Genomic DNA, 21,829 nt, shown 5'->3' with positions numbered 1-21,829 from the left:
TTTAAAATTAGGGTGTAAGAACAGAAACCACACACAAGTAGAACAGTGGAATTTTCTTTGTGTTTTGTCCTTTTGGCAGTCAGCTTTACATTTAAACATAAGATCTTGGCATGTAGACACATTCTTAAACATAATACTGTATAGCCAAGAAGCAGTGGAAAATAATTGGTTCATATTTGAATAATCATTGTTTGGTGATGATGTTTGATCCTTGGCATTACAATTTTTCTCCTATTTTCAACATTTTTTTAAAGTTTATGTCATAATTTTTGGCATTCAAACAGCTAGTTACAAAGACTTGACACTAGTTACAGATTGACAGGTTGATAAGATATTTCCTTTAAATGAAACATTTGAGTAATGACATTGTAGCTAAGTGGCACTATATGGTAGATAAGGAAAGATTGAAACCTAATGTCTTTCCTCTAAGAAACTACTAATTATGATGACTAGTAATTACCTGTGTGCATTTCTCATCATTACAGCATTAGATTTACTCTGTTCAGCATCTTCCCCCCCCCCCCCCCCCATCCCCCCCAGTCATATTGACCAACTAGGATCACGTTACAACTTCAGTTCCTAATCTTTCTTCGTTGTTGTTTCCTATTTCCTCAGTATTCCCTCATTTTCTCCCCACGAAGTCTCTTCCTTTCTTCTGTCCATGTTGTTCCTGATATTTTATTTCTTCTGCTTTGAAAGCCTTCCAAATTTAGTATTTTATTTTTAAAACAGTTCCTTTCTGCTATTTCTGATTCTTCGATGTTACTTCTTTCTAGATCTTTCCTTACTTCTGTAATCCATGCTATTGTCGATTTCTTCTTCCAGAAGTATAGGAGTATTTGTTTTGGTAGTCTTATTTCCATTCATTTGGTAGATGTGTCCGAAAAGGTTAATCTTCGTTTGTCCATTACTTCAGATATTTTCTCTGTATTTTTGTAGATCTCCTCATTTCTTCTTATTTTCCAACCATCTGCAGTTTTTATTGCACCCATTATTTTTCTAATAACCCTTCTTTCCAGTACCTCTGGTTTGTTCATCTCATAGTTCATCGTTAGGCATTCAGATCCGTATAAACATTCTGGTCATACCATCGTGGTGTGGTGTTTTTGTTTTGTTTTTCTAGATATACATTTCTTGTTGTAAATATTTTTGGTCAGACCATATGCTCTTTCCATTTTGTTAATTCTTACATCTAGTGCAGATTTTTCTAGTCCATTCTATTGTATAGTTTCTCCAAGATATTTAAATTTATTTACTCGCTGTATTTTACCTATTTGTTTTTCTATGAATTTTGGCACATTTTTTTATATTTGTCATGAATTTTGTTTTTTTTAGCTGAAATTTTGAGACCAGTTCTGTTTGCTATTTTTTCCAGAAGGTTCATTTGAATAACTGTTTCTGTCAGGTTTTCTGAAATTATTGCAAAATCATCTGCAAAAGCCAAGCAGTTTAACTTAATTCCATTTGTTTGCATTCCCAGAGCTATTGGCTCAATTTTGCGATTTTTTAGCTCTGAGTTCCAGATCCTTACAATTTTTTGTAGAACACAATTAAACAGTATAGGTGATAAACAATCGCCTTGTTTTATTTCAAATGGCTGAGATACTTCTCCCATAAATTTGACTTTAGATATTGCACCTGTTAGTGTTTCACAAATTATATTTGCTAATTTTGATTTAACACCAAATTCTCTAATGACCTTATCTATTGTTTCTCTGTCTATACAATCAAATGCTTTCTTGAAATCAATAAATGACACTATTATTGATTTGCTGGCTAATGTTCTAAGGTGAATTATTGACTTTAAGTTAAAAATTTGTTCCGCACAGGAGCTTGCCTTTCGAAAACCACCCTGATATTCTCCCAGTTGTTTGTCTAAAGTATCTACCACTCTGTTCAGGAGAATTTTGATAATATTTTGTATGCCACTGGCAGAAATGACGCTCCTCTATAATTACTGACATTTCGTTGGTCTCCCATTTTACGTGGTTGGCGGATTAATGCTGTTTTCCATTCAACTGGAAACTTTTCAGTTTTCCAAATATTCTCAAAAATCCTTTATGATTTTTGGTTCTGACCACTTCAATAATTCTGCTGTAATGGAGTCTTCACCACTTGCTTTATTGTTTTTGAGTGTTTTGATGGCTTCATGTAGGTGGGAAATATTCCTCTAGATTTTGAGGTGTCTCTGGAAATTCTAATTTATCTGTTGAACTAAAAGATCCCAGAATTGATTACTTTCTCCAGATTTCTTCTGTTGTCAGCATTTATAGGTGCATGACAGTTTATAAGGGTGTAACTTTTATTCTTGAACTTTATTGTTAACATGGATATTCTTTTTGAATTTGATCTACATTGTGTTACACTGTCTACGATTTTTTTGTTTACATAAAATGCTGTTCAGACATCTGCATGTTTTCCATTATTCTCACTGCTGGTTTCCCTTTATAAATACTATAATGTTTTGTATTGACTGCATTCTCATCTCAGTAAATATTTTATTTTAATTATTTTTCTTTCTTATTTACAGGCGTAATGAAGTCTCTGATATCACACCAAGGCTACAACCAATAATTGGTGAGTTTTGTGGATATTCTTAATATTATATTAATTTAAAGTCATTGGTGCCACTTCCTGCAGGACAGTGTGTTATTTGATCTGTGAAATACTGATACCATAGCAGCAGATCTTAACAAACAATGCCATTTATAGCTAGATGCTGATTTTACTGGCAGCTATCTGTCAAGTTCTTTAACGTTCTGGGCTAAAATGTCCTTGAAGTAATTACGCCACATACTACTCCTACTGCTATAAGTATTTTATTGTCTGCAGCTGAGGAAACCAAAGACAAGTCTTAGGGAAGAAGTGAGGGATGAAAATAAGTGAGGGAAGAAAATATGCATTACATCATTATTAAACCTATTCAATAAACTTTTCAAGCTTTGCTTAAAGAATGTGTTGCATATCAGGTACAATACTAGCCAGTAACACACTGGTAAAGTTTTGTATTGCTACAACACTTTAAATTCCATTTCTTTAATAACTGGACATTTTAGGTCTTCATATTAGGATTTGTTTTCTTTAAGAAGACTTTGATTCAAGCTTGGAAATTATTAATACCTCTCACAGTGTAAAGAAAGTTGTAGTTATTGTTCACCCCAGGTGCTTCTCCTTAATGGTGTTAGTGATGATATGGAATTTGCTACACCTTCGAATGCCTCATTTTTTTAGCAGAGAATTACAAGTGATTAAAGGAATGGCTGTATAGTATTACTGCAACACTAAATAAAAGAGTACAGTACAAAAGTTTGTTTGTTTTTATGTCCCCCTCATGTAGTTATGAGACTGTCCATGACGTACCATTGTGTTGTCAGAGTTCCCCCAGGCACTACCAGCCACCAGCCAAAGTCGTACTTGACAGCTTCCCATGCCATAACTTAAGGAGTTAATACCACTATGTCTCTTCAAAATGCTATAACAGAACCTCTCCCCAGGTCGCTAACATACTTTCTGATGATGGTCATCCAGGATAACACAGAATTGCAATTTGTGGCTGAACACAGTGCAACACTATTCATCAAATGTCTTTACTTCCATATGCAACTGTTTGTGTTGTGGTGTTAACAGCAGCGTACGCATGGTGTGGCAGTTCCCTTGTATGACTACTCTAGTACCCAGCCAACAGTGCAGGATGTACAGAGTGTTTCAGTTTCAGGGAGCCAGTTACTTGTTCTTGGATAGCTGGTGCAGATGTAAAAAAGTTACAATGTGCTTGGTGTGCAATATATCAATCCTCTCTTGGTTGGACAGACACTGTCAACCAGAATGTCGACAATAAGTATGTCTGCCTCCACGATCCCACACAGTCCAAAACAGGGCCACTTTCACATTTGAATCCCCACAAATCTGGATTTTGCACAATTCATCCTGCTGAGCGAATGGAGAACTACAAGGATGTCTCTTTACATGTCACACCCCTTTTGTACCATACCAGGTGTGGTAGCAACACTAACCATGAAGTAATACACTCTGGTAGCCATTCTATCTGTCACAGAGAATTGCACATCCAATCATATACATACTTGCTGCTGTGTGTGTGCACAAAGTTACATTGACATGCAACAATGTCTTCCAGGAGTGTCAATAGTTAAAATTAAAATATCACCTCCATTCCATACAGCATAATTATGAAAGGGTTGGTCGATGCGAGCATGGCATATTATTGGTACTTAGCCTGTGTTTGCGTCGACCAACCCCTTCATAATTATGCTGTACAGATGGAGGTGATATTTTAATTTTAACTACTGACGACACTTTTGGCTATTATCATTTACCATGAAGATTTTCAACAGTTGCTGCTTTAGCCATGTTTAAAATTTTGTAGCTGGTTATATATTACCTATTGTAAAATTTTTGAGAATGCTGGAAAAAGTGGAACTGGATGGAAGTTTGTCAGTATTTTCTTTTCCGCTTTCTTATACACAGGTTTAATTTCAGCATATTTCAGCCAATTGGGAAATGTTCCTGTGATACAAGGGTGGTTACATAGATAACTTAATATCGTACTAATCTCAGAACAGCGCACCTTGAGTAATGTTATTGATAATTTATCATAACCACTAGAAATTTTTATTTTAAATATTTTATGATAGACATTGTTTCTACTGATTTAATGAGGGTCATATTTATTTTTGTGTATCATTTATTCATATTGGTATCTGCTTCTCCTCATCTCTGGTTATTACAAATACCATCAGCAAACCTCAAAATTTATATTTCTTCTCCATTGACTGTTGCCTTTACAAATTTCTCCTTGGTTGCCATCACAGAGTCATGTCAGAAAGATGTTTCATCCCTGTCTCACTCCCTTACTCAACTACTGTCCGCCCCTGGTATCTGAGTGGCCAGCGTGACAGCATGTCATGCCTAACGGCCTGGGTTTGATTCCCGACTGGGTCGGAGATTTTCTCCACTCAGGGACTGGTTGTTGTGTTGTCCTTATTATCATCATTTCATCCACATCAACACACAAGTTGCCAAAGTGGCGTCAACTTGATCGACTTGCACCAGGCGAACGGTCTACCCGACGGGAGGCCCTAGCCACACGGCATTTACATTTTTTTATTCAACTACTGCTTCCCTTTCATGTCCTTTGACTGTTAGAACTGCAGTATGATTTCTGTTCAAGTTGTGGATACCCTGTAATTTGTATCTTCTACCTTCCAACAGTGTATTCCAGTCGGCACTGCCAAAAGCTGTCTCTAAATTGACAAATGCTATAAATGTAGGTCTGCCTTTCTTCAGTCTATCTTACAAGTAAACACAGTAATACCTACTGGATGCCAATATTTTTGTGGAATTCAGATTAAACTCATGGTTCGGTTATATTCACATCTGGAAGCACTAAGAATTCACATCTGGCAGTACTAAGAATTATTATATTCTCCTTAAAGTCTGAGATTTTTCTATGTATCTCATGTATCTTGTATACCAGGTGGAATAATTCTGCCATGGCTGACTCTCACAAGGATCTCACTAATTCTTGATGGCTTGTAACCTACCCCATGGGTCTTGTTTCAACTTAGGTCTTTCAAACACTTCTCCTATCTTATCCTATCTTCATCTACTTCCTCTTCCCTTATTATAATGTTATCTTCAAGTTCATTTCCCTTGTACAGCCCTTCTACATATTTCTTCAGTCTTTTGCCTTTCAGCTTTCAGTGTAGGCTCATCATCTTCGCTCTTTATGTTCATAAAGGGTCTTCTCTTTTCTCCAGAGATCTCCCTATTTTCTTGTAGGTAGCGTCTATTATGAGCATAGTCATGCAAGAAGCTACAGTCTTTGTTTACTTCAATTTATCCAGGTCCCAATTCCTTAATTTCTGACCTTTCTGAAGTGGTTTGTTTTTTTTTTTTTTTTTTTTTTTTCCAGTTTTGATCTGCAGATCATAACCAATAAATTACTAGTCTATATTGGCCCCTCAAAATGTTTTGCAGTGTAAAGTCTGGCTCCTAAATCTCTTGTCTTTTTATTATGTAATCTCTATTAAACCTTGTGATCTCTGCAGCTCTGCCGAATATATAACCATATTTCATGATTTTTATATCATATATTACCAATGATTAAATTGTGTTCTGTACAAAATTCTTCCAGGCAGTTTTCCCACTGATTCCTCTCCCCCATTCCATGTTCTTATACTATTTTCCCATCATATCATTTCCATAGTATTGCATTCCAGTTCCCAGTAACAATTAAATTTTCAACTGTTTTAACTATCTGAATAATTTCATTTATCATATATTCGTTCAGTCTCTCCATTTGCAGAGCTAGTTGGCATATAAACTTGTACTACTGTGATGGGTGTTGGTGTTGTGTCTATCTTGGCTACAATAATGTGTTCACTATGTTGTTGATAGTTGCTAATTCACATACCTATTTTCTTATCCATTTTAGTGACTTGGCTTGGATTCACATGGTAGCATTAGGTATCTATGCCAATGACTTCACTGGTGTAGCATATTTTGTTTACAATGTTAAGTAGGTAAATATCATCACTTTGATATATATTATGTGATGTAACCAATACACACCAGGAAAGTTGTCTGGAGGCGTGAATGTTTTGCGTTCCATGTTGAATGACATTTGAAGTGAGACCATATGACAGCGATGGGAGAACATTGTGATGCAAGTAATACGTTTACAACCAATGTAAATATTGTATGCAAATCATGTATGTGTGTTGTGTGTGTGGGTGTGTGTGAGTAACGAAATATGTATCGGAGGCTGGCTGATGTGGCACAAATAAAAGAAAAAAAGAAAAGAAAATCAGACAGTGGAAAACTCATGACAGAATGGAACAATATGATGAAAAGGAAAGTTCCTACTCATCATATAGTGGAGATGTTAAGTCACAGATAAGCACAACAAGATGGTCACAAATAAGCTTTCACCCAGCAAGGCCTTCTTCAAAAATAGACGACACACACACACACACACACACACACACACACACACACACACACACACACACACACACAAATGCAACTCACATAACCATGACTGCAGTCTCAGGCAACTGACACCTCACTGCAAGCAGCAGCACCAGTGCTGCAAGCAGCAACACCAGTGCATGATGGGAGTCACAACTGGGTGGGGGCGAGGAGCAGGCTGGGGCAACGTTCATGGCTGTGTTTTGAGTCTGTTTAGGTTCTTTATTCTGTGTGGTGGTGGGAGGGAGTTTTGGAGGGTGGGGTAAGTGTAGTAGATCTGTGAGACAGGGTTTGTCAGCAATGAAGGGCTGTGGGGGAGGTTTGGAGCTTCTTGTAGAGGTGGTGTGCAGTGGTACTCCAGGTTGCTTTGTGCATGTTGCTCTAGTTTCTGGAGGGCAACAGTTTCAGTGTGTGTTATGGGTTCCAGGAATTTCGGATTGCATAGCAGGAGAATTTTGCGGTTAGAGAGAAGGTACTGCAAGGAGGTTTGGGCTTGGTTGATATGATTTTGCAGGACTGTATTGGTGAGGGCTAAGGACTAATGGAATCTGAACCGGTGGAGGTCATTGTGGAAGGAGGCATCCAGAGATAGGTAATTTGATGGTAAGGCCATTTGGAGGGATTCCATGAGCCAAGCAACAACGCAGGAACAGTGTTTGGGACTGGGTTCTGGCTAGGGATACAGAAACCTTTCTGTGTTGATGCAGATGGAAGGAGCAAGGATCCATGGTGGTGGAAAAAATGCGAAAAATTACGTAAATAATGTGGAATTATGTCCGAAAAAATTCGTGAAAACACACCAAAATAGGTGGGAAAAATCACGAGAAGGATGAAAAGGGTGCAAAAGTGGGAAACAAGATGAAATCTGAGGGAGTCGATGATAGCGAAACGCATAAATTCACTAAAATTGCGTGAAGTCACAATGAGATCAAAGAAAAGATATTAATATTAAAAATATTCATATTACTGTGCATAGCAAATCTGGGGGTGGATAAGTGTGAAGAAGGGGGATGACAAATGTTACTGGATTAGGTGGGATATAATGGAGAAAGAGTTCAGGGTGGTTAGGAGTTTGTAGGATGAGGTAGGAAAGGTGCAAGAATTAACATGTGAAAATACGGGAGAGTGATGAAGAGAGAGTGATCAATTTGACGAACATCAGTGGTAGTAATATTGGACATAAGATGCTGCACGAACAATCAGCGTGGTCTTGTAGCCGTCTGTTGTGCATGACTGTGATGGTCGATACAGTGTGGCTCGTAAGTAGAGGGTGCAGTGCGGTTTGTAAGGTGACAGCAGAAGCACAGGAAAGAAGACAAGGAAGGACGGACGTTGAGTATAGTAATGCATTTGAAAACAACAACAAAGGAAAACAACACTGGGTTAGGATTGAAGAAAAGCTGTCAGGCAAAAATCAAACTGTGGAAAATCTGGGATGGAATGTCACAATATTATGAAGAGGAAAGTTGCTACTCACCATATAATGGAGATGCTGAGATGAGGATAGGCACAACAAAAAGACTGTTACAAATAAGCTTTTGGCCAGCACAGCCTACATCACACACACACACACACACACACACACACACACACACACACACACACACACAAATGAAACTCACACACACGACTGCAGTCTCTGGCAACTGAAGCCACACTGTGAGCAGCAGCGCCAGTGCAGGATGGGAGTGGCGAATGGGTGAGGATAAGGAGGATGGCTGGGGGAGGGGGGAAGGGATAGTAGGGTAGGTGTGGGGGACAGTGAAGTGCTGTGGGGAGCATGCAGGGACGAGGTGGAGAGAGGGTTGGGCAGAGGGCGGGTGGCGGGGGGGTAGGTGGGGGGAGGGGTGCAGGGGCGGGGGTGAGTAGTGGAGAAGGATAGAAGCAAAATGACTGGGTTTTATAGTGGAATGACGGGTGTGTAGTGCTTGAATGGGAACAGGGGAGAGTTTGGAAGGGGGAGGACAATGACTAATGAAGGTTGAGACCAGGAGGGTTACAGGAACATAGGATATATTGAAGGGAAGTTCCCACCAGCACAGTTCAGTAAGTCTGGTATTGGTGGGAAGGATCCATAAGGCACAGGCTGTGAAGCAGTCATTGAAATGAAGGATGTTGTGTTGGGCAGCATGCATAGCAACAGGGTGGGCCACTTGTTTTGTAGCCACAGTTTGTTAGTGGCCATTCATGCAAACAGACAGCTTGTTGGTTGTCATGCCCACATATAATGCAGCACAGTGGTTGCAGCTTAGCTTGTAGATCACATCACTGGTTTCACAGGTAGCCTTGCCTGTGATGGACTAGGTGATGTTTGTGACCTGACTGAAGTAGGTGGTGGTGGGAGCATGCATGGAACAGACCTTGCATCTAGGTCTGTTACAGGGATATGAGCCATGAGGCAAGGAGTTGGGAGCAGTGGTTGTGTAGGGATGGATGAGTACATTGTGTAGGTTCGGTGGGTGGTGGAATACCACTGTGGGAGGAGTGGAAAGAATAGTGGGCAGGACATTTCTCATTTTAGGGCACGTCGAGAGGTAGTCGAAACCCTGGCGGAGAATGTAATTCAGTGGCATCGGTGGTACTGAGGTATGGGTGAATGCTCCTATGTGGCCAAGTAGTGGGGCTTTGGGAAGTGATGGGAGACTGGAAAGATAAGGATCGGGAGATTTGTTTTTGTACAAGGTTGAAAGGATAATTACAGTTGTGGAGGCTTCAGTGAGACCCTCAGTATATCTCGAGAGGGACCGCTTGTCACTGCAGATGCAGTGACCACAGGTGGCTAGGCTGTGTGCAAGGGACTTCTTGGTATGGAACGGGTGGCAGCTGTTGAAGTGGTAGTATTGTTGGTGATTAATAGATCTGATATGGGCATAGGTACTGATGTAGCCATCTCTGAGGTGGAGGTCAACATCTAAGGTGGCTTGTTGGGTTGACTAGGGCCAGGTGATGCAAATGGGGGAGAAGCTGTTGAGGTGGATAGGATGACCTAACTCTTGATCCAGATTGCAAAGATGTCATCAAGGAATCAGACCCAGGTGAGGGGTTTAGGATTCTATGTATTTAGGAAAGATTCCTCTAGATGGCCATGAGTAGATTGGCATAGGATGGTGACGTGCAGGTGCCCTCGAAAAGCTTTCCACCCTGCCCACTTCCTACTACCACATTAGAGTATCACTGTCCACCAACTCTACAACAAGCTCCAAACCTCCCCCACTGTTCCTCATAGCTGAAAAACCCTATCTTGCAGACCTACTACATATACCCCAGCCTCCATAACTCCCTCCCATCACCGCACAGAATCCAGAACCTAAACAGGCTTGAAGCACAGTCGTGAACCTTTCCTCCAGAAGCATAAGCCTCACAGAAATATCAGTTCGTTCCAAAGGCCACACCTTTTGCCCCACTCCCAAACTCAGCAATCCAGAACTTGTTAAAGAGCTTCTCTCCTTCTCCCTGTCCCTATGGTGGAAAAAGTTTTTCGCTATCAACCCTACCTATCAGACTCAACCAAAGACCATTACTGAACCCTGCTGAACTCAGTTCACTTCTCCTCCAACCGTGATCCACTCCATTGGCCTGTTAACTTTCCAGAATTTCTTAACCCTGAACTTTGCGTCAACATCATTCCCCAAATCTCTGAACATCCAAACTAACCTTACATCCGCAGAAAGAACCACAGCCCACCATCTAAAAACTGATCCCAACCTTATAATCCTACCTGCAGATAAAGGCTCCACCACTGTTGTTTTGAACTGTAAAGATTACCTGGCAGGAGGACTCTGACAGCTGCCACTTACAAACCTTGCCAAAGTGACCCCATTCCAGAAATCCAGCAGGGTTTTCAGTCACTACTCAAATCCTTAGGCCCATCCCAGAACCTCTCCCTGGAATCCATCTCTCTACTCAGCCATACCACTTTCCATGTTCCTACCTTCTACATGCATCCTTAAGTCCATAAACCTAACCACCCAGGACGCCCCATTGTGACCGGTTACTGTGCCCCACTGAGAGAATCTTTGCTCTTGTAGACCAACACTTTCAACTTATTACCCAGAACCTACCCTCTTATATAAAAGATACCAACCATTTCCTCCACTGACTCTCCACATTTCCTGTTGCTTTGCCATATGATGCCTTCCTTGTCACTAGTGATGCCACCTTCCATTACAGTAACATCCCCAATGCCTGTGGCCTTATTGATATGGAACACTACCTTTCCCGATGCCCAATATATTCCAAATGAATAACCTCCTTCTTAGTCACTATGACCATTTATATCCTAACCCACAATTAATTCTCCTTTGAAGACATTACCTACAAACAAATCTGGGGTATGACTATGGGCACTCGCATGGCACCATCCTATGCCAACCTACACATGGGCCATCCAGAATCCTAAACCCCTCACCTGACTCAGATTCATTGATGACATCTTTGCGATCTGGATCGAGGGTGATAACCTCAATGGCTTTTCCCCTATTTGCTTCACCTTGTCCTACTCCAACCAACAGGTGACTGTCCTAGATTTTGACCTCAACCTCAAAGATGGCTACATCATTACCTCTGTCCATATCAACCACCAGCAATACCTCCACTTCAACAGCTGCTGTCCTTTCCATACCAAGAAGTCCCTTCCCTATAGCCTAGCCACCCATAGTCGTCGCATCTGCAGTGGTGAGTGGTCCCCTCGAAATATAAGGAGCATCTCACTGAAGCTTTCTCAGACTGTAATTATGCTCCCAACCATGTAAAAAAAACAAATCTCCTCTGCCCTATCTTCCCAGTCTCCCAGCACCTCCCAAAGTCTCACTGTCCAGCAACATAGGAGCATTCCCCTCGTAACTCAGTACCACCCATGACTGGAGCAACTAAATTACATTGACCACCAGGGTTTTGACTACCTCTCATCGTGTCCTGAAATGAGAAATATTCTGCCCACTATCCTCACCACCCCCCTGCATTGCAGCATCTTCACTATATGGTGAGTAGCAACTTTCCTTTTCATAAAAAATAAGAAAAAATACACAATCTGTATGGTTAATATCTATTACAGCACTCTTGCAAAGGAAGTATGGTACTGTGATGCACTAGTGAGACACATTGCTGCATTTCTTTGTCGTAGGCTCTTTATGGCAGACTGCTTTTCCATGCCACACAAAGAATCATGCCCAGATCTAGATTTGACTCAGTGAAAGCAGAAAGAGCCATCTGCTTTACTGCTGACAGAATGTGCCACATGTAAGCAATGCAAAATTGTTGAAGTACTTTTTGAAAATGTTTTACTTGAAGCTTAAAAAACGAAACGCCACGTATTTCAGATTTACATGATTTTTTGCTATGCAATTTTTCAGAAATGGAAACTGTCAGTTAAAAATATTTCATTATTTCAAATTGTAATTCGCATATAATAGCCTGATAATGAGGCGATTACCTTTTTGTTGTAGGTCATGGATATTACAATACTTCAAATTTGAGTAACTTACTGCCCATTGTTTGAAAGTATTTGTAGTGAATTAAAAGTGCAAATTGCAACTAGTAATCTAAGGGAAGTGAAATTGATAGTCTGAAATTGTTGTCATATTTTGAAATGCATCTTTCAACCATTTGTACCAGTACGCTGAAATCTAGTGTATTCACATGCAAGAAATTTCTGAATCCCGTTCAGGAAGATCATGCCCAAGAATTTATGATCTTTAAAAGGACTGAATCTCTTTATTGCCATTGAGGATTCTGTATAATTTGAAAGTGTCCAAACTAATAATATTTTTCACCTTACCGTGCATTTATGTTTCATTCAAAGAAAGCAAAAAGCTGAATGTCGAGCCATCTGCTGTGCTGCTGCAAAACTTTCTTTGCATAAATGAAGTAAAGCTTATCCCATGCTGCATTTTACTCTTTGCATAAATAATTGAAAACTATAGGTTTTGGATTTGCATTTCATTTCAGTATGCAGTTGTTCTGAAACTGATTGCAATCAGTTGGGTGTCTCTAGGCAACTTGCATGTCCCTAAGCTGTTATTGAACACAGTTTAACATGGAACCTGAACCATATCCTGTTTCTGGCAAATCTCCACATCATTAAAAGATGAATGCTAATTTAAAAGGCATAGGGAAAAAAGGTGACCCTGCTGGGATTGGAGCCTACAATCTTCTGGTTTCTAGCCCCATGTTCTAAATTCGCATATAGAGAGATTGGAGCTACTCCTGCATTATCCTTATTTGATTTTGTGTTGATAACATTGTTGTGATCTGATCAGAAGTTTTGTTCCTCCAACCACAGCACTTCAGTAATTCCCACTACATTAGAACTTCAGTTAGCCAGATGACTTAGGGCAGGACCCAATCCAGATGATACTGAAATATCCAGATAATTGGATAAATCATGAAGCAGGTAATTCGTTTCAGAAAAGCTAAATTTGTGTATACATACTACTGTAATACTAATTTAATGACTACAAAACAATATTGTTTAGATTTTGTACAATACTGTACTTACATACAGTGTCAGTTCTCGAACGTTTCAATCACAGCTTAGGCTATCTTCAATCATTTTCATGCAACCAAGTCATGTATCCACTTGATGGTGGTCACCTATGTATGATCATACTCAGATTGCCACTCCATGTTAGTGCAGCGTCAAGACATGCAAGCGCCTCACCAGCTGATAGTCCTTCATGTGATTTAGTGACAATGTCGTCCTCTTGGCCATCAGTTTTTTCTCTTACACTTTGAATGATTTCATCATCACTGAGAATCTAGAATCCAGGATCGAAAGAATCACAAGCCAGCCACTCTCTTAAATCCTCTCCACTGCAGATAGAATGGCCAGGAATTTTCAAAAGGCTCTTTTTCTTCCTTTTCACTTTTCATCTTTCATCTTCTTTTTTCTGTGCCTCATCTCTGAGATGCAGACAGGCACAATGAAAAAACTGTTACACATTAGCTTTCAGCCACAACCTTCTTCAGCAAAGAAAACACACACACATTTACGCAACCAAGCACACCTCATGCACACGACTACTATCACTGGAAGCTCTGACCACTTAACTCCAACTCACAAATACTGTACCTTGTCAAGAAATTCCATAGCCAACCATTGGTCACTTTCAGTGAAGTCAAACTGAGCTAAAAGTTTTCCTTTTTTGCAGACAATCAGGTCTGAAAAATGGTTTCCAAATGCTCACTACCGCAAAAGCACTTGAATGTGGCATCTTGAAGCTCTTTGTTTTCTGCTGTTTTCATCATTTTTTCTCAACAAATTCACACCTTCATTCTCAAGAATAGTCACAAAGTTTAAAAATGAGGGCTTGTTTTCTTTTATATCTGAAATTGTTGATGTTCCCATGCTAAACATGTCAGCTAACTGCTTACCACTCATGTCTTTAAGCATTCAAGGACTTCTATTTTTTTCCACCAATAATAAGACAGTGTTTTTTTTTAGAAGACATGTGCTACACAGTACATTAAAAAACAAGCACAAAATGAAACAAAAGACTGTTAACATGGAACATATAGCAACAAATTAGTATGTACATTAAGGTCAACACACAGACTGATGTAGGTTGCACTGAAAGACAGGCACCACAATCATGGAAATGTATGTATTGCATCTACAACAGTGCATGTACTGTATTGTTCATTGGAAGATTTTGTCTTTTAATATATTTGCAGTGTACTGTATGCTGTTATTACCATCAGACAAAAACAACAATTTTAGCTACACAGAACAAATTTATTTTTTCTCGGTGCGATTTGGTTAATGTCAATAATCATTAAACCGACAATGAATTCAGTCACTTGTGCAGGAACCGAAAGTTTTGTAAGTGTTAGTTGGCAAGCTTATGAAGGGTGTTAGTCATTCTTTCAGTTAATATTTATGTAAACAATTATGATGGCATGTGTGCTCAAAGAAAGTACTTTTAAAGAACAGCATTCTGCGATCTGATTTTTACTTTTTGAAAAAATACAACTGTCAAAAATATTCTCTCAGGTGAACAAACAATGTACCAGTTGAATTTTACAGTCCAGGTGAGTTTTGAACTCATGACCCTCCATGCAACAGTTAAGTATCATAACCACTACACCACAGTGCTACTCAGTTGCAGCAAGAACCATGCTAGTTTTTATGTGAAGGTGCGAAAGTTTAAAACTGGGTGCTAAAGGGTGATCACTGACAAGCGTTGCTTGCGGATGTACAGTTGCAGTATTTATCTCGACATTACAAGCTTGCGTTGATTCACTTATCCAGGAATGCTAATGCCTTACTGTTGAACAAATTACTGACAAGGGAACATTGCCAAGTGTCAATAAATGACCTTGAAGAAATGTGGCAGGTGTGTAGAGGGGGCAAAATAATGCAGTATGGTTTTTTTTTTGTTTTTTTTTTTTACCACTTTCACTTTTAAGGGGTAAAAAACACCTGAAGCATAATTTGGTATATTAAATTTGGAGGGAATATCTTTGAAATGATGTTTTACAAAAAATGTTTCTCATATAAAAGTTGATTTGTAATTAACGTTCCTGAAGAAAACTGTATAATTAAATTTTGTAATAATTTGAAATTTTTCAAAATACCCCATCACCATTAATTAATTTTGAAGAAAACTTTTTTTACTACGTAAATTAAAGAAGCGACCAAGCTACGTATATCCACATGTAATGAAGCTGCTTTTTGAAATACCATTTTTGGAGAGTAAGCTGTGCACAATGTGCTATCAGAGTATTTTAAACATACCTAATTAAAATATGTAAACATTCATTCTTAACCTAGTTATTTATTTCACTTATATTTGTTTTATGTTTTAAATTGTTACTTTACCTCCTACATTCATTTTTATTTTTTAGTCTACCATTTCACATATGGGTATTTTGTTAATTGAATGTAGTAAGTAACTCATTATTACAACACAAAATTATTACAGTAACAATAATCTGTAAATGAATGCTTAAAATTTTTTACTTACACCGTGCACATAAAATGAATGAAGTTTCTTCACATAATATATACAACAGATAACACAATATAAAACAAAATTCAGCAGGATTTCAAATGGTTATAGATGATCCTGTAAATATCCTTGTTTGTATCAGGCATATTTCGGTACATTGGTAAGCCTCGGCGAAGAGAATTGATTATGTACTGGTGACTGCAGTTTGATTGTGTTGTTTCTCAAGTGGAGATTGACTTCATAATCATTTGACAGAACTTCATCTGAAAATCACGAAGTTCTTCCAACATTGAAAGCCGTATACATGCCATGGCTGTACCTAAGCGATTGAAGCCTTTAGGGTCACCAGTTATTTCTTGTCCTCAGGTACAATGCTCAGAACTGTTTTTTCCCCTCACTGACCACCTACTGTTTCATAGTTTTAAAAGAAATTAATGGAGAGTTGGAACAAAAATTTGAGAATCTTTTTTTGAAGCCCCAAATGTGTCTGTGTCACCATTGAAATCTGGTAAACAAATGTCTGACCAGGCAGAAGATATTTTCCTTCCTAGTGAGAGAGAAATATCAGTATTATTGTTAGATTCTTGTGGTGGTCAATGTCAAAGAACTGCTTAGAGTGTCATATCTTAGAACAAGGAACTTATTCATCTGCTGATCCCAAAGGAATCGACAGCACAGGTAAAGTCGTGAGATGTATACGGCTTTCAATGTTGCAAGAACTTTGTGAGGAGATTTTCGAATGTAGTTCTGTTGAATGATTAAGGTTTCAATCCCCGGTTGAGAAACAATATCATCAAGTTGCAGTCACAACTACATAACCAATTCTCTTTGCCAAGGCTTACCAGTGTCTTGAAATATGCCTGATACAAATCAGGATATTTAGAGGTTCTCTGTCGTGTATACTATGTGAAAAAATTATGTTCATTTTATGTCCATAGTGTAAGAAAATGTTAGTTTTTAAGCATTTATTTACAGATTATCATTATCATAATGATTTCTTCTTGTAATTATGAGCTACTTAATATTTTCAATTACCAAATACACATATGTGAAACGGTAAACTAAAAGACAAGAACAAAAGAAAAATGAATGTAAAACATAAAATAACAATTTAAAACATATTTGAATAAAATAATAACTAGACTAAAAATGAATGTTTAGATATTTTAATTAGGTACACTCAGAATACTCTTGACCGCACATTGTGTACAGCTTATTTTCTGAAAGTGGTATTTCAGAAATCAGCTTTATTACCCGTGGATGTATGTAACTTGAAAGCTTCCATAATTTATGTTGTAAAACAGTTTTCATTTTTCAAAATTAGTTAATGGTGGTGGGGTATTTTGCAAAATTTTAAATTATTAGAAAATTTAACTATACAGTTTTCAAACATGTTACTTACATATCAACTTTTCTCCTCTCTTATTCTCGTTTGCACATGCTAACCTAACTTAATTTAGTCACACTTGCTGTTCCCTCGTCTTCCTATGTATCCATGCACCGAATTGCAACCCATGTTATAATCTTTTTATTTATTTTTATCTTTATATTTCATTGTGTTTTCACATTGATTTAAGTTTGTTTTCGCCTTTCACTATTGGCCTGCTCCCTGAGGTTTCATCGTGTTTCCCCATACTTCATCGATTCTGTCCTTTTTGTGATTTTTCCCACATATTTACACATATATTTGCGAATTTGTAGCACATATTTCTACACTGTTTATGTATTTTTAGACGTTTGTATCCTCCATCATGGACCCTTGTTCTTCCATTTTTGCCAATAAATACATGTTTCCTTAACCCTTGCCAGAATCCAGTCCCACATACTGTTCCTCCACTGTTGCTTGGCTCATGGAATCCCCCCTAATGGCCATACCATCAAGTTACCCATCTCCTACGCAACTCCTCCTTTCACATTTTATTTTATTTTATTTTATTTGGTATGCGTATTCCATGGATCAGTACATGCGAGTGATTCGCCTGGATGTGGAACGTGTCAATACAATTGTACAAATGCAATTAATGCTACAGAATAGTAATATAATACAATGATATAGACATTAATAAGTATCACTTTTTGTCATTTACAAGCTGTCATTTAGCTAGTATAGCACTTCCCAATATAACATTATAACTATAACATTAACACTATAACATTAACAAAATATTGTATAGTCCATCTAATAACTAAAAGACTAAATACATCTATTATTAAGGGAGGGCATTACTTCTGGAAAAAAATTCATCTAATGAGTACAGTGGATGGTCAAGCAGGTATTTTTTTAACGTACCTTTGAGCAGCATTTCATTTTGTCTTGTACATTTAATATAATTAGGCAATACATTAAAAGTCTTTATAGCAGCACACTTTACTCCCTTCTCTACAAGTGATAAATTTTTTAGTTCAACATGTAGATCATCTTTACCTCTAGTATTGTAGTTATGATATGAACAATTTGTTTCATACTGAGCATAGTCTTTATTAATCACATTCATCAGAGAGTATATGTACTGACATGTTGTAGTCAGAATACCTAACTGTGTGAAAAGTTTTCTACATGAGGTTCGTGGAGGAACCCCACACATTATTCTGACTGCTCTCTTCTGAGCAGTAAAGATTTATTTATTTATTTATTTATTTTTTTGAGGCTGGTGAATTACCCCAGAATATTATTCCGTAACTCATTAATGAGTGAAAGTACCCAAAGTAAGATGATTTTAAAATGTTGATGTCCCCAAAATGAGTAATGATTCTTAGAGCAAAAGTTGCTGATGAAAGCCCTTTTAGAGTAAGGGACACATGCTGTTCCCAGTTGAGCCTACTGTCAATGTGAACCCCCAGGAATTTAGTGGATTGCACCTGTTCTAGTTCCTGGTTGTCATGAGCAATTACTATATTTTCTAGAGTTTTATTTTTCGTGTGGAACTGTATAAAATTAGTTTTTTTAATATTAACTGAAAGAGAATTAATTGAAAACCAAGCTGTAACTTCTCTGAGTATATCATTAGCGTCAGTCTCCAGATCAGCAGTAGACTTACCATCTACGACAGTGCTTGTATTATCAGCAAACATTGTGAATTCACAATTTTTACTAATGGACAGGCGTAAATCATTATCATATATTAAAAACAGCAAGGGTCCAAGGACAGATCCCTGTGGAACTCCATGCTGAATTTTGCCCCATTCAGAATCCACTAGATTAGAAGATCCTTTGTTGCAGCCGTTTAGAACCACCTTTTGTTTCCTTTCTTCAAGATATGATTTTAGCCAGTTACCTATAGGCCCTTTGATTCCGTAATGATAGGCATTCTCCAAGAGTATCTTGTGGTTTACACAATCAAAGGCCTTGGAAATATCACAGAAGACACCAACTGGCCACTTCTTACTATTAATAGACTCCAAGACATCATTTATGAGTGAATATATGGCACGCTGTGTGGAAACCCCTTTTTGAAAACCAAACTGTCTGTGGTTAATAATATTAAGTTTATCAAGATGTGCCACAATTCTGTTATACGCTGCCTTTCAAGAACCTTTGAAAATGTTGTTAAGAGAGAGACAGGATGATAATTTTTGACATGTAGCATTGCCAGACTTGAAAAGAGGTCTCACAATGGCATAATTCATTCTCTCTGGTACAACTCCCTCATAAAGAGATGTGTTGCAAATGTGAACAAGTACTACACTTACATCATTTCTGTAGGTTTTCAACAGTTTACTAGAGATGTTATCTATACCTGAAGATCCTTTACTTTTCAATGAGTGAATTATTTTTTTATTTCATTAACAGTTATGGGTGTTACATTTATGTCATTAAAACATTGTGGGAGGCTAAGTTTCAGAATATCTGCAGCTTCCCTTAGGTCACCACTGCAACCTATTTGAGAGGTGACACGTAGAAAGTGGTTGTTAAATGTGTCTGCTATCTGTTTACTATCAGTTATTTCCAAATCGTTAATTTTTAGGACAGCAGTTTTTTCATTGTCAGATAGTTCAGTACCTGTTTCCCTCTTTATTACATTCCAAATCATTCTGATTTTATTATTTGAACAATTAATTTCAGATTGTATGCACATACTTTTAGATTCTTTAATGATTTTAGTTAAAATTTTGCAGTATGTCCTATAATACTTCATCTGGCGGGGATTATTGGATTGTCTGGATGTTATATATAGTTCTCTTTTTCTCTGGCATTGTATTTTTATGCCCTTGGTGAGCCATGGTTTTTTGCTTGATTGCCTGTTCTGTAGTCTACAGACCTTTTTTGGGAAGACTCTTTCAAGTATACCTGATAATTCATCAGTAAATAAATTATATTTTGTATTAACATCATTTGCAAGATAAACATACCTCCAGTCAGTCTCCTGAATGCATAATTTGAGTTTTTGGGTATTTTCCTCATTCATGTTTCTAATGGTTTTCCACTGTGCACTAGCTTTGGTCTGATTTTTATTCAAGTTGTCAATTGTGAGTATTTGCCCATCACGATCAGAGAGACTATTTATGACTTTTTCAACTTTGATGTGATGAGTTTTGCTCAGATCTACAAAGATATTGTCTATTAAAGTGCTGGAAGTGGCAGTAGTTCTTGTGGGAAAACTGACAGTGGAGACAAGGTTGTAGGTATGCATTAAATTTGCAAACTCTTGTCTTAGAAGATGAGCTTTCTAGGAAATCTATATTAAAATCTCCAGTCACTATAATGTCCCTATTTTTTCTTGTGAGATACAATAGCACAGAATCTAATTGTTTCATGAATACTTTAAAATTACCAGATGGAGCCCTGTATACTGCTACGATTACCAGTTTCTTGTTAGCTTCTACTATTTCTGTGACACATGCCTCAAAGTCTTTCTCTACACAATATTTCTCTATATCTATTGTATTAAACGACAGGCTGTTTTGTGAAATAACTGCCCCACCTTTGCACATATGCTTTCTACAAAATGAGGTAGCTAAAACGTAGTTTGGAATATTGAGCATTTCGATGCCAAAAGTGACATGGTGTTCTGTCAGACAGAGAATATGAGCACAATTTGTGCCTGTTGGTTCATCAATATTTACAATAAATTGGTCTAACTTACAGAGCAGGCTTTGAATATTGTGGTGAAAATTTTTGAGCTTATTTTTAATTGCATGATTGGTTGTGGTGTTGCCACTGTTGGGACTGAGTTTTATTTCTTTTGACATACCAGTATTACAGGAACAGTTTTCACAGGGAAGGGGGAACTGTTGTGCTGGTAACACCCACATTTGTTGTTACTAACTTCAGTACTTGCATTCTGATTGGAACCTTCCCCCTTCTGCCGCAGTACCATAAAAAATCCCCATTTGCAGCTGAGGACTTTCTTGATCTCAGGCACATCCTATGTGGAGCAGCTGCAGTCACTACTGTGCTCCTTTTTGCCATAGACGATGGATCTCCTGTTGGTGAGATTTCTACACTGTCAGCTTGTGCACTTGATCCTGTGGGGGTTGGTGTTGCTGTTTCTGCTGTTGATGACTGTTCTACTTCCTTAAATGCTGCTGCTGCTTCACAAGTTGGTAGTGGACTAACGTTTCCCACTTGAGTTGTAACTGCTGGTGCTGTCTTGCTTTTGTATAAAAGACCTGTTTGTGTTGATTCACATACAGGTGCTGCTGCATATGAAGTCTCCCTTTCAGCTGTTCCATTAGGTTTGAAGGAGTATTTTGACGACACTGTCTGTATTTCTTCCAGTGGTACAGTTTTAATGGGCACAGGTGCTTTTAGAATGACTGGAGGAGTGGTGTTTTCAAATAGTTGGAATGACCTCCATCTGTTCAGATTCTACCAGTCCTTAACTCTCACCAACATAATACTGAAAAACCATGTAAATCAGAGCAAAACCTCTTTGCAATACCTCCTTTCC

General features: G+C 38.1%; 1 protein-coding gene across 1 annotated transcript in view; it reads left to right on the top strand.

The window, feature by feature from the left end:
* Positions 1–21,829, top strand: part of LOC126165048 (uncharacterized) — a 309,283-nt gene that overhangs the window by 230,566 nt on the left and 56,888 nt on the right. The window contains exon 11 of the mRNA XM_049920289.1: positions 2,531–2,577. Within this exon, the coding sequence (XP_049776246.1) occupies positions 2,531–2,577 (47 nt within the window). The remainder of the gene's footprint in view (positions 1–2,530; positions 2,578–21,829) is intronic.

The sequence above is a fragment of the Schistocerca cancellata genome, chromosome 1, assembly GCF_023864275.1.
Source record: "Schistocerca cancellata isolate TAMUIC-IGC-003103 chromosome 1, iqSchCanc2.1, whole genome shotgun sequence".
Lineage (NCBI taxonomy): Eukaryota > Metazoa > Arthropoda > Insecta > Orthoptera > Acrididae > Schistocerca > Schistocerca cancellata.
Note: the sequence above shows the minus strand (reverse complement) of the source record. Positions and strands in the feature narration are given on the sequence as shown.